A 14,521-nucleotide genomic window follows, 5' to 3' on the forward strand; every position below is an offset into this window, starting at 1 on the left:
CAAAATGCTGAGTCCCTCCAGCATTTTGTGTGTGTTGCTCAGGTCTTGTCAAAGGGATTCAGCCCAAAACCTTGACTGTACTCTTTTCCATAGATGCTGCCCAGCCTGCTGAGTTCCTCAAGAATTTTGTATGTGTTACCAAAATGTTATATGGTTATCCAAAATGGTACTTTTAACAGCTTCCATACTTAGAAATAGTATAATTCGGGATGCTACAGTTAGACAAAAATGGATCACAAGCTAAAGGATGCCAACAACTTTAGCTGCATGGGTCTCAATGGGATTGGTCTGAATCAAAGAAATAGTGGCTGGTTGTATGGACCATACAGTCTGTTCTGTCATTCCACATTATATATAAACATTGGCATCATTATTGTGTTCAAAGACTCCATGAAACAGTGCAAAATTCTCACTAACTCTTAAATCCCTAGCCTGTAAACATACAGGTGGAGAAGAAGCGTATTGAGATACTGATCAATGGAGCCGTGTTTAAATGGCAGAAGAAATATACCAGCACACAATCTAGCTATCTGCCTCTGCCTTTTCCTCTGCAAGCACCTCCTGCCCCATCTGTGAAACAGTGTGCAGTTCCTACTGTACTGTTTTTTGGGGGGTTCTAAGGTGACTGATGGGACCTTAATGGAAGTAGGTCATGCTTAGACTGGAGAAACTGTGCAATCAGTAGTGTAAACCTGCACTCTCAGGTCCTGCTTTCAGTGGAAACCAACTACAGTTCCATGCAGTGATTAAAAAAAAAACACCTTTAAGGAATTTGGCTTTTAAGTTCTCATAGAAAGACAGACTTTAAAAATTGCTATATGTTTATTAAGTTATTTTTAAAACTTCAACCAAATTGAGTCAGACAGAGTCCAAATAAAAGCATTTGGACTGCTTTTATGACTATGGCCTGCCAGGGATCACTTGTGTTACATGGAGTATGTGCGCTCTTTCAGATATCAGCAAGGAACACATACAGCAGTTTGCCAAATAACCTTTCAAGGGAGAATCGAAGATGGGTCTTTCTCCTCATGGTTCCAAAGAACAGTTGTATCCTCAGTTATACAAGAACCATGGGTGACCTTGCAGGAGGCTGGATGACACCTTGGTTTCAGAAAATTTTAACCCTTTCAAATAGCAGATGCAAGTGACAATGAAAGTTAAATTCTGCTTGTCTGTTTACAGCAGTATGCACAAAGAAACAATCTTATCCTTTTCTTTCTTTGCAGACATTTGTCTAGTATAATTACAGCATCCAGCTGTGAACTGCCAAAGTTTAATTGGTTAAGTAAACTTTTTATTTGAACGTAATAAAGTTGTGATAATCAACAAGACAGTTTTGCAGTAATTATCTATGGCACTGAATAGTTTTAAAACCGATCCCAAACGTGTATCAAATTTATTCAATTGCAATCTGCAACATTCACAAAATATATTTTATGTGGTGTTTGATGTGATGTGGTGTTTTATGAAGTATTTGACACGAATTAGTTGCTAAATGTTAATAGATTTTTAAGTAAAACTTATATGCATCAAGTTTTACTTAGAAAATCAAAACGATTTTGTTATAACTGATAACTAATTCCAAAGTTAAGTTGTCTGATCTGCTCTCACTCCAACCTCCCGCCACCCCACTAGGAATAGGGTTCCCCCGGTCCTCACCTACCACCCCACCAGCTTCTGGGTCCAACATATTATTCTCCGTAACTTCTGCCACCTCCAACGGGATCCCACCACTAAGCACATCTTTCCCTCCCCTCCTCTCTCTGCTTTCCGCAGGGATCGCTCCCTACGTGACTCCCTTGTCCATTCGTCCCCCCCATCTCTCCCCACTGATCTCCCTCCTGGCACTTATCCTTGTAAGCGGAACAAGTGCTACACATGCCCTTACACTTCCTCCCTTACCACCATTCAGGGCCCCAAACAGTCCTTCCAGGTGAGGCGACACTTCACCTGTGAGTCGGCTGGGTTGATGTACTGCGTCCGGTGCTCCCGATGTGGCCTTCTATATATTGCGGAGACCCGACGCAGACTGGGAGACCGCTTTGCTGAACATCTATGCTCTGTCTGCCAGAGAAAGCAGGATCTCCCAGTGGCCACACATTTTAATTCCACATCCCATTCCCATTCTGACATGTCTATCCACGGCCTCCTCTACTGTAAAGATGAAGCTACACTCAGGTTGGAGGAACAACACCTTATATTCCGTCTGGGTAGCCTCCAACCTGATGGCATGAACATCGACATCTCTAACTTCCGCTAATGCCCCACCTCCCCCTCGTACCCCATCCGTTATTTATTTTTTATACACACATTCTTTCTCTCACTCTCCTTTTTCTCCCTCTGTCCCTCTGACTATACCCCTTGCCCATCCTCTGGTTCCCCCCCCCCCCACCGTCTTTCTCCCCGGACCTCCTGTCCCATGATCCTCTCATATCCCCTTTGCCAATCACCTGTCCAGCTCTTGGCTCCATCCCTCCCCCTCCTGTCTTCTCCTATCATTTTGGATCTCCCCCTCCCCCTCCCACTTTCAAATCTCTTACTAACTCGTCCTTCAGTTAGTCCTGACGAAGGGTCTCGGCCTGAAACGTCGACTGTACCTCTTCCTAGAGATGCTGCCTGGCCTGCTGCGTTCACCAGCAACTTTTGTGTGTGTTGCTTGTTTGATTAAAATCTTGCTTTACCTGCTCCCAGCACTGTGGCAGTAGTTCAGCCTCAACACGTGTTGGACCAACATGCCGAGCAAATGCAACACAGCCAGTGAGAATCATCTGTCTAAAACCAGAAAAAGGAAAGTAAATTAATAGTGAACCTAATCACTCACGAGAATTTTTCGACATTACATCCCACCAAATTTTCTTTCCATTTGACCTAGTGACTTTTGAATGTTTCCCATTTCATTGACATAACCATGTCATGGTGAATGGTGATTGACTCAACCATTTCATTTCAAAACACATACATTCCTTTTTAGTCAAGTTTTCAATAGAGCCAGGTGCAACACAATGTACGGCTTAAAAGAAAAAACACAAACTAATATCAGATTGTCAATGAATTCAAGACATTAAAAACAATTAAACAATCCAAAACTGATGTTCATCTTAAATCTTAATTTTTAGTATTTACATGCATATTTCAGGTAAACATTATTACTTTTTCCAATCAATTTCTTGACCACGTATCATCCATAAGCCATTTTTTTTCTTATTTCGAGCATAAAGTTGAATTATTCTGATTAATAACTTCTCTTTGTGAATTTTGTGATCAAGAATGGAAAATGAGACAGTAAAAAGTGGTGGCGTCATTATTTTCGATTCAATTATTACAAGCCCAATTATTTTAAAGTTAATAAAGACAAAAAGATGGTATTACCACTTACAAAGTGAAACCAAGCAAGATAGATGACAACAAGGCTTCGCTGGCAGATAGGCTCAATGCTATCTACGCTCGCATTGACAGTCAAAACATGGAGGAAGCTTCATAAACCCTCAAACCCCAATGAGTCTACGATTCCAGTCACTGAGCCGATATGAGAGCATTCTTTAGGAGTGTGAACCCACAGATGGGGTACCTGGCCGAGTACTAAAAACCTGTGCTGATCAACTGTCTGGAGTGTTCAGTGATATCTTTAACTTCACACTTCCGCAGTCTGAGATCCCATGCAGGCTTCAATTCTACTAATGACTAAAAAGAATGTGGTAATCTTCCTCAATCTGGCTGAATGGTACCACAATAACAACCTCTTACTCAATGTCAGCAAGACCAAGGAACTGATTATTGACTTCAAGAGGAGGAAACTGGAGGTCCATGAGCCAGTTCTCATTGGGGGATCAGAAGTGGAGCGGGTCAGCAATGTTAAATTCCTCTGTGTTATCATTTCATAGGATCTGTCCTAGGCCCAACACGTTTAAGTGTCATTACAACATATGGTGGTGCCGCTACTTTCTTAGAAATTCGTGAAGATTCGGCATCTCATCTAAAACTTTGACAAATTTCTGTTTATGTGTGGTGGAGAGTATATTATCTGGTTGCATCATGGCCTGGTGTGGAAATACAAATGCACTTGAATGGAAAATCCGACACAAAAAAGTTGATACAGCATAGTCTGTCATGGGTAAAGCCCTCCCCAGCACTGAGCAGATCTACACATTGCATCGTCACAGGACAGCAACATTGATCATCAAGGACCCCCACCATCCAGGCCATACTCTATTCTCACTGCTGCCATTAGGAAGGTGGTACAGAGGGGATAACTTCACTCAATTTCACTCGCCCCATTACTGAACACATCCCACAACATATAAACTCATTTTCAAGGACACTTCATCTTATGTTTTCGATATCTATTGCTTATTTATTATTATTATTTTGTTTTTCTCTTTTGGATTTACACAGTTTATCTTTTGCACATTGGTATTTTGTCCGTCCTGTTGGGTGTGGTCTTTCACTGATTCTATTGGGTTTCACGGATTTACTGTGTATGCCCACAAGAAAACAAATCTGAGGGTTGTTTATGGTTACATTTATTATCAAAGTACATATACTTTGAACAAGAATTAAATAGGGCACCCGTGATCAGCAGTAACTGTGTTCCCGACAAATCATATAACATGATGTGGTCTTCTATTTTTTTTTAACAAATACAGGAGTTGTGGGGTGGAGAAATGTCTATCAAAGAGGTGTACAGCCCTCCTTCCTTCTGCTAGCCTGCTGGTCACCCTTGGGTAGGTGTACCACCTACTTAGCTCCCCCCCCCACCCACGATCAGGATCACATGAAGCCACAGCAGGTGGTGGATGGTCATATCAGCAGTTGGCGCATATCACAAGTCCTGGTGATGCCACTACTGACACCAAACCATCTCTGAAGAGCATCGCTAATGGCTGGGGTCACCTGTCTCCTAAAGACTCTACCCAGAAAGTGGCAATGGCAAACCACTTCTGAAGAGGAATTTGCCAAGAACAGTCATGGTCATGGAAAAACCATGATTGCCCACGTAATACGACACAGCATGCAATGACAACGATGACAGCAGGAAAATTGTATCAATGGAGTGCCAGGGTTTTGTCTGGATTGCTGTTCTAAAAGTTGCAATTTAATTCGGGTTAGGAGTATAAGTGAGTTAAAGACACGTTTGCTTAAAGGTAAAGAATGGGTTATTGAAATATATGGCAATAGTTTGTACCTTTGTTCATCATCTGGACGCTTAATCAAGTTGAAAAGAATATGCAGAAGCTGGTCTCTTTCTTTGGGTTCCGGATGGAGGCAAGCAGTACACAGGATTAGGGGAATTAACTCCTAAATTGGGGAGGGGGAACAAAAAGAAATGATAAATAGTGGGCAATATAGCATATGTATTGTTAAAAACTTTACAGAAATATTGCCATTAGTTCAGTCTGCAGGTCCTCTATGTACAGTGTTTGGGTTGTAGAGTTCTTGCAACTTATTAAAATTATTCTGAATATTATCAGTTGCAGCAATGAGGTGTCTATGCATAGGAGTGACTGATCTTTCTACGTGCACTACAATTGTTTATATTAATTATTGTTGTTCCTTTCCACAACTTGTGGCACATCGAGCGGCAATCTTGCCATTTCTTTAGCATTTTTGTTTGTTTTTTAAACCACTGCACCACTGGCTGGCATATTATTAGTTGCTCTCTTTTATTCACTTACCCTTACAACGGAGTTTGCTGAAGCATTACTATTATACCTTATTAAATCCCTGCAGCATCCACTTATTTCTCTGTCTTCTGAGTTCCAGTAACACTACAATGGCATCCCATAGTCCACAAAGAGTGCACTTCTGATATTTCCTCCTATTCAATCTATTCACTCATCCCAACTCCAAATTGGTTTTCTAAAAAAGTTACAACTCATAATTTTAGCCATAACAATTCCCTTAGAACAGAAATAAGTCTGAATTTCTTTAGCCAGAGAGTGGTGAATCAGTGAAATTACCACAGACAACTGTGGAAGCTAAGACACTAGGCATATTCAAAGCGGAAGTTGATAGGTTCTTGATTAGTATGGGCGCCAAAGGTTAGAGAGGAGTCAACCATGATGAAATGTTGGAGAAGACTTGATGGGCCATAAGGCCTTATTCTGCTCCTCTGTCTTATGGTTTATCTAAGGTCATGTATATGAACAGATTATCCATACAATTAAGGTTTTTGTCTCCATCAGCCTTTTTTGAAATGTATTACTTTCATCAGACTTAATGGGCTCCAGGGCCACTTTGCTGTAGTAATGAGAGACTGCTGTTTTGACTGTTGAACAAGATGTTAAAATTCATCAGGCCCAAATAGGTGCAAAGAATGCCACTGTGGTATTCCTCCATAACTTGTAAAATTTCTCCTGATCGATAGACATTTTCCTCAACCAAGATCAGCATAACAGATTTACAATCCATCTACTTCACATGGTTTATGGGAATCATACTAAGCAAATAGAAGCTACATGCTCTGCTGTGTTGGAGCAGTGTTTCACCATGGGAAGCTTTTCCCAGCACCATTCCATTCTGAGGCAGGCTGCAATAATAACATTTTCACAGGTTGCTTGGTCCCAGGCATAACTATCAGCTTCTGTTTCTTTACTCTAGAGTTCTTTCCAATCTCCAAATATCACTATATATGCCTTGCTTCTCTTTGAAAGTAGTGAGCAGTTCTAGAGTGGACTTTTAGACAGACATCTTAAAAGAAATATGCAAAAAAGGACATATTGGAAAGTGCAGAACATCTGAGGCAATTTGAATCACACATGCTAAGCAACAGAGGAGCACCAACACATTTCTAGAAGCAAAATAGCTTCCAAAATTCGCAAACCACACACTGCCCAATAATAAAAGTGTATTTAAATTAAGTTTGGAATAGAATGTTTATTGTAGACTTTATGAATAACATAGGCTTAAACCTATGGTTTTAGTTGCCACAGCTCAAATCACACATTTCACAGCATGTGAGCATGATCAAGGCTATAAATATGATGGCAAATAATTCAGCATTCTATCTCAGTCTGTATTAAGCAGCTGAACTGTACATCTATCATTAGAATTTCCCTACCTTTCTCCTACATGGGAATGTATGTTGACTGTAACTAAAAAAAAACCATCTCCATCGTAAATGTCTCCCATTGTTCAAATGCAGATTTGCCTGCCAAACTTTAATTCCCATTTACCCTAGCCAGGGTCGGTTCTCAAACCATTGAAATCTTAAAAGCTTAATTTTCTATTCAACATTTGCTTTGTTAATACAAGGGGCTCTTAATGCTTTTAGCTTTGCTGCTATTGTAGTGGCACTGCATTATACTTGCCTAAATAACACAATATTTCCCCACTTCCTCCTCTTCTCCCTCCTCCCATGGTGTAGAGGCCAAAAGCAAATTTGTTTTTGTAATCATGGTTTTCAACAAGTAACCCTTCAATGTTTAGATCTTGAGAAAAGAAGAACTTTATATGAGTCTTCAAAGTTTTAACTAATGGCCACTATTAAAATCAATACAATTAGCTTCCTCATTCATACTTCCAAAAAAAAAGGAATGATTAAGGGCTGCATATCACGACCACATTTAACTGAAGCAAAACTAATTTGTATAAAATATACTTCTATTGACCTTTTAATTCAACTGCTTCTGAAGTGTGTTGCTGCTAAGTCAGTACAATAAAATGACTTGGCAGTTACTCAACCAGTTGTCAAATTTGATAACCCCAATACATCAACTTGTCACAAAACTATGGGTGATTTCTTGCAAAGGCACTGTTCGTTAAGCATAGCTGCTGCTTCAAACATTTAACAATAGTAACTTATTTAGAGAGCACTTTTCATACAAACTACGTACTTAACAAATCTAACAGTCTTCCAAGTTTGCAGAAGCCTCGCTTACGTCTGTTCGGCTTCATCACCAGTCTGGACAAAACAGAGGCCTTATTTCAGCCTGCTCTTGCATCCGCTGTTGTGCCAGCTTTCATCACCATCGAAGGCACAACACTGAGGGCAGGAAAGGAATTTAAGTACCCCAGCAGTGTCATCTCCAGTGATGATTCCATAAGACCATAACACATAAAAGCAGAATTAGGCCATTCAGCCCATCGAGTCTGCTCCAACATTCCATCATCTCATGGCTGATCCCAGACCCCACTCAATCTCATACACCTGCCCTATCACGATATTCCTTGGATAAAGAAATCAACACCACGACCTGCAAGGCTAGTCAGAGCCTAGGCTGCCTGTGATCACATGTACTAAGCCAGCACAATATCCGGGTGTCCACTCAGATCAACCTGTACAAGAATGTTGTCCTCACTAGCTTACCAAATGGTCATGAAATGTGAACCGTGTACAAAAGGCAATTCAAACTGGAGTGCTTCCACATGTGCATTTACTGGCATGACTGTATCACAAACCTGGAACTCCTCAACAGGGCAAAGACTACAGTATTGAAGTCATGATCCTGAAAGCACAACTTCTTTGAACTGGACAAGTTATACATATGGAGGATTCCAGACTCCCAGCAGCTGCTCTATGGTCAGTTATCACGGAGAAGCAGAAACCGTGGTAAACCTCGTAAGAGAAAGAAAGATTGTGAAAGCTAGCGCTGCTTTTAGTGGGCTTGTTCCCTGGTATCTGGAACATAGAGCACGAGACAGAGCTGGTTGGTGCACCTTGATTAAACTTGCTCACAGCAACTTGGAAGATAGGCACCATATGGACCTGGAGACTGCCCAACAGGAAAGGAAAGCAGAAGCAAAAGTTATGCCCACGTAATCAGGACAACTCCCTTGTGCTCACAGTGAATGTCGATACTGTTCAAGAATTAGCCTCTACAGTCACCTCCAAACACATATCAGATGAGCTGCATAAACACAATCGTTGTCGTCGAAATCAACGGATAGTCAACAGTCACTCTCCCAAGATGTTCTCTCACCATTTCCCAAAAGACACTCAAAACAAGATTTTTAAACTGATAGTTCTGTTCTTGAAAATGACACTGAAAGGAAGAGGCATATTTTTTGTTTTGGGAGGCAACAAGAACTAGCACACTTTTGTTTTATAAAGGTACCACCAATTACAAATTTGATAGCATGGAAACAAATGATGCTTATTCTTTATATCTGAATCAACAACTTGACCCAGAAAATGATTTGACTTATTTCTATTGCAAGATAAAAAATGTATAACCTCGTAGCAATCTGCTATTCACTTAAAACTTGAAAAATTTCTAAATGTGGTTAAACTGTAAATTGCAATCTAATTAAAAGGCAATCAATTTATCCTGAGACTTCTTATAGCCGAGGACCCTATTTTTTCTTCATGTTGGTAGTGTATTGCTTCCTAAGAAGCAAATGTTGTTGTAAATCTTACATTTGGATATGCATCGAATTTGTAAATGCACAAAGCTGGGTATACTCTGAAAATTTGAACTTGTCTGTCTTTGCAGCTTTGATAATTTTGGTGTGTGGCCCAGAAGCAATTTTATCAATTTCTCTCCAGAAAATTATACAGCATCTTCAAAAGATATGCAAATCTAAAATCAAGTCATCTGTGTAATATTTTAGAGTGTGATATTGGTCCACAAAAGATTATTTTACATGTGGTCTTTTAAATCAGAATTAGGTTTATTATCACTGAGGGTCATGTTAAAATTTGTTGTTGTTTTGCAGCAGTGCAGTGCAAGACATAAAAGTTACTACAAGTTACGAAAAATAATTAGTGCAAAAGAAACAACCAGTCTCTTTTCTGGCCCATGCAAGACCTGCTTGGGAGCCATCGACCAGTCAAGTGCACGCAAATCATTTTAAGCAGCATTCCCTCAAAACAGTTTGCATGTTGAAGGACCTCAGCAGAAGTGTCTCTGTCTTGCTCAGCAAACTGCCTAGTGCTTGGCAGGCCTTCCATAGAGAGTATTTGCTTCACACCTATATATAAAAAAATGTTAAGGCTTGGCACTACAGGTTTTCAGCTTGTTGTAGACACAGGTGAGGATGAGGATTTCTGTGTTTGAATTCAGCCAAGAGTCTGACTAGTTTTAGAACTTCAAACTTTATACAGGGAACCATCACTGGAGATGATACTGCCTCGATACTTGAAGTGATCCACATTTTTCCACTTTGAACAGATGTGTGGTGCAGAGCATTGAAATTAACAAAAAATAGAATCAAGATGTCCAATTTACCGATATTGACCACGTTTTGAAACAGTTTGATGCTCAAGCCGTAAACCTCAATTACCCAGGCAATAATGCAGGCACAATTCCAATATGCCTGCAGCTCAATAATGTAATCATGCCCAAACAAGCTCCATTTAAGTCAATGATAGGAATTATGAAGCCTGGTTCTTTTCAAGAGGAAGAAAAAAACATCCTCACCAATCAACCCCAGTTATTTCAAATACATTAACAATTCTCATCCTGGAGCCCCTTTTAACCATCTGTTCAGCTTATTGGTCTTCTTTCATTCTTGGCAGGACAAAGTCCCTTTTACTCAGTAATTTAGTTGGATATACATCATCACCTCACCTGATCCCTACACACCCCTTAGCCATCCTTTTCACATTCAAAATTAGGTTTTTAAATCCCATATTATTTAGTGCTTTTCACTTCTGATCTCCACTCCTACCTCTTTTTCTTAAGCTAATTATTCCAAATCACCAGATTTCCAGATGAAGCTGAAAGTAAGTACTGGTAGAGCTGATACTGTGCAAGAAACTATTCAATGGTGGAATAGTGGACAGGGATTTTGTATAAAGCTTTATTAGGCTTAGCCAAATAAGTATTTTATTATATTTAGGATTTGACTGGTTTCATTATTTTATTTACCATTCAAGTCAAACTAATGATCTAATCAGCTCCCAATCTAAACAAATGGAAGTTACTTATTTAAATTCTGGGAATCCTGAAATTGATTTCGTGGCTCTGTGAATAGTTGATAAGGTTAAGCCAGGATGCACATATTTACTGCAATTCAAGGTGGTGCAATGGCACACTAGTAGAGTTACTACCTCCAATGATCCCAGTTCAGTCCTGATACTTTCAGTGTAAGCTTTACATATTCTCCATAACTATCTGTTTTTTTTTCTTCTACGGTTGGTGGTCAATGTTTTAGAGGTATAAATGTAAAAAAGGAGAAATTGCTCCCATTTATTTTCCACCAGTTGGATTTTGTGGTGTTAGAAGTGTGCAAAACTTGGCCAAAACCATTAGTACTGGTGCCATCTGGTGGTAAACATCATAGCCACATGAATAGAGAAAATACTTCTGAGCAGTAACTTTAAAAAAAAGTCAATTGAAAGAGTGTTGGTGTATTAATAGAAATAACATCCAATAGATGGGAAAGTCCGTCAGGCTGGCACCACTGAAGTTCTAAGTATGCAGGCTTATCAGAGCTTCACTCTATCACCTTTCAAATCAAAGAAAAATTCAAATTCTCTTGTACTTTACAGAGCACTGTGAACGTGTTCCTAACCCCAACCCACCAATGACCTTATAGACACGTCGAAAGTTATGAGGAGCAGAGATAAGGTGGATAAGGTAACAATCTTTTCCGCAGGGGAGTCCAAAACCACTGGGTATAGATTTAGGGTGAGAAAGGAAAATTTACAAAATGTACAAAAGTCTTGGGCACATATGCAGTGCCTTAAAAAATATTCAGCCCCTAGCCCTTTATTCACATGAATGAGTATTACAGCCAGAGATTTTGATCAATGTAACTGAGGAATTGTTATTTGTGAATGATATGCTCTTTTTTTCCCCCACAGTAGACCCCAAAATACAGGGAAAATTGTAAAGCATTAGAAATTAAAAATTCAAAAACTGAAATTTCAGCAGATCAAAAATATTCATCTCCCTTTGCTCAGCACGTAGTTGAACCACTTCTTGCAACTATTACAGCCAGTAGTTTTTTTGGATAAGTCTCTATTAGCTTTGCAAGATTTGCCTATTTCTACTTGTACAATTGCTCAAGCTGTGCCAGGTTAGTTGAGGAGCAGTGGTGGATAGCAATCCTGAGGTCTTGCCAGAGATGTTCGATCGGGTTAAGGTCAGGACTCTGACTGGGTCACTCAAGTACATCAATTTTCTTTATTCAAAGCTACCCCCTGTTTGCTCTGGCAGTGTCCTTTGGGTCGTTGTCCTGCTGAAAGACAAACTTCTATTCCAGTTTAAGCTTTCTGGCAGAAGCTAGCAGGTTTTTATCCAGGATCCCTCGTATTTAGCAACATTCATCTTCCTGTCAACCTTGACCAGATTTCCAGTCTCTGCTGCTGAAAAGTAACCCCACAGCATGATACTACTTCTACCGTACCTTACAGTAGGGATGGTGTTACCTGGTTGATGCACAGTATTACATTTATGCCACAAGTACCACTAAAAAAAAATCCTTGTCCTTAAAGACTTTGTAAAGCATCACTTAGAAAATATTGCAAAATGTGGAAGGTCTTGTGGTTGGATGAGAATGAAGTGGAATTTTTGACCTCAACACTAGGCAGTACGTGTGGTGTAAATCTAATACTGTGCATAGGCTAGGTAACACCATCCATACTGTAGAACATAGTGGAGACAGCATCATGCTGTGGAGATGCTTTTCAGCAGTAGGGACTAGAAATCCGGTCAGGATTGATAGGAAGATGAATACTGAGAGATCCTGGATAAAAACCTGCTAGCCTCTACCATTAAGCTGGGGAAAAAGTTCATCTTTCAGAACAACCCAAAGCACACTGTCAGAACGACTATGGAGTGGCTTCAAATGAAGAAAATTGATGTCCTTGAGTGGCCCAAAGTCCTAATCATAACCTGATCGAACATCTCTGGCAAGCCCTCAGGATTGCTGTCCACCGTTGCTGCCAAATGATTTAGCACAGGTTGAGTAATTTTGCAAATTGGAATGAGCAAATCTTGAGATCTTGCCAGAGATCTTTTATGAGATTTATCCTAAAAGACTACTGGCTGAAATAGCTGGGAGAAGTGGTTCAAGTGAGTACTGAGCAAAGGGGAATGAAAACTTTTGAGCTGGTGACATAGCAGTTTTTGAATTTTTAGTTTTTCATGTTTTACAGTTTTCCCTGTTTTTGGGCTCTACTGTGGGGAAAAAAAAGAAGCATGCGATTCACAAATAAGATTTCTCAGTTAAATTGATCACAAAACCCCGGTTGTAATGCTCATTTATGTGAACAAACGGTTGGGGCTGAATACTTTTTCAAGACACTGTATATAGCCAGGTTGCCCAAGATTTTTGCATAGTACTGTAAAAGCAACCTGAGGGACAACTTCATATGGAGCGAGCTGCCAGACAAAGTGGTTGAGGTAGGTACAATAATATCATTTAAGCAACACTTGGATACGTACATTGAGGAGCAGGCTTACATGGATATTGGCTGAGCAAAGGCAATTGGGATTCGTTGGGTGGGCACTGTGGTCAGCACTAGATTGGTTGGGCCAAAGGGTCTTAACTTGTGTGGTATTGCTCTATAACTCTAGCTCTTGATGTTATAGACAGATTTCTGAAAAAAGAATTAGGGCTCTCTTACAACTGCATTCATATTTATTAAATTATTTTCCTGACTATTGAAGTAACTTGCTATCTCCAATTGTGGCTCATGCATGTCTCCCTCTATAAGGTGAACAAAAGAAAACCTGCAATGGGAGTCAGTGATCTGCACTGAATAATTCCATGAAATGTCTCTCTGTGTGCACGTGCCCATGCAGCAAATGATGAGCGCTGCTTCTGATGATCATGTATTGTGCTAGTTAAGTCATGTTAATCTAGATAAACTAAGGTCCCTATTGAGAATCAAAGCCATCATTATGTACCACTCGCACACTATCCAGTGATATTACACTAAGCAATTAAAAAAAAGAGGCTGCAAAACAAAAATTGAAATAGCTTCATAAACTCAGAGAGAATTAGTTTTAACCTTATGTCAGAATGTATTGGTAAAGTTACAGCTAAAAATTCCTACAATTTGCACTGGGATCTTCATTATTGTGCACTGATGAGTTCCGTTATTGGCTACAGTCAGTCTCTAACTGCTGTCCAGTTGTCCACTGCACACAAAGCTAATACAGCTTCAGTTTATGGTTACTGATCAGTTGACAGTGGTTGTGCTTCATTAATGTTTTTTGCTTCTATTCAAAGAACGGGCAACAGGATGAAATCCTCATCTTTGGAACCAGAAGATGCAGAAAATCACAATACTGTGTGAGCATTTCAGCAAGAGTGGATACTACATTCTTTCTTTTTCAATCTTTTTATTAATTTCAAAATACAGAAACAGAACATAGCCATAACACAAATAGAAGGAGATGTAATGTTACACTTAAAAAAATTAATTGCAAAACCAAGTAGTGGAAATTAACAAAGCTCCCAAACATGTAGAACTAACCACGGATAAAAATAAAAAAAAACTAAAAAAAATGAAAAAAAAACAAAACAAAAAAAAACCCATCCCCAAAGAAAAACAAAATTAATCAACTAACCTAAAAGACTTGGGCAAAACTAACAACTTAAAAATGGAAAAGAAGAAAACCTTAGTGTC

The 14,521-nt window shown here is 39.6% G+C and overlaps 1 protein-coding gene across 8 annotated transcripts in view; it reads right to left on the reverse strand.

Annotated features, from left to right (window-relative positions):
- Positions 1–14,521, reverse strand: part of relch (RAB11 binding and LisH domain, coiled-coil and HEAT repeat containing) — a 103,777-nt gene that overhangs the window by 36,557 nt on the left and 52,699 nt on the right. For all 8 annotated transcript variants that reach the window (XR_010020748.1, XM_063069650.1, XM_063069649.1 and 5 more), the window contains 2 exons: positions 5,183–5,295; positions 2,682–2,772 (listed from right to left, as the gene is read on the reverse strand). Coding sequence is in view for 7 of the 8 variants with exons in the window: in XM_063069650.1 (XP_062925720.1) it covers positions 2,682–2,772; positions 5,183–5,295 (204 nt within the window). In the remaining variant the exon portion in view is untranslated. The remainder of the gene's footprint in view (positions 1–2,681; positions 2,773–5,182; positions 5,296–14,521) is intronic.

Source organism: Mobula hypostoma, chromosome 17 (assembly GCF_963921235.1).
Source record: "Mobula hypostoma chromosome 17, sMobHyp1.1, whole genome shotgun sequence".
NCBI classification, from domain to species: Eukaryota; Metazoa; Chordata; class Chondrichthyes; order Myliobatiformes; family Myliobatidae; genus Mobula; species Mobula hypostoma.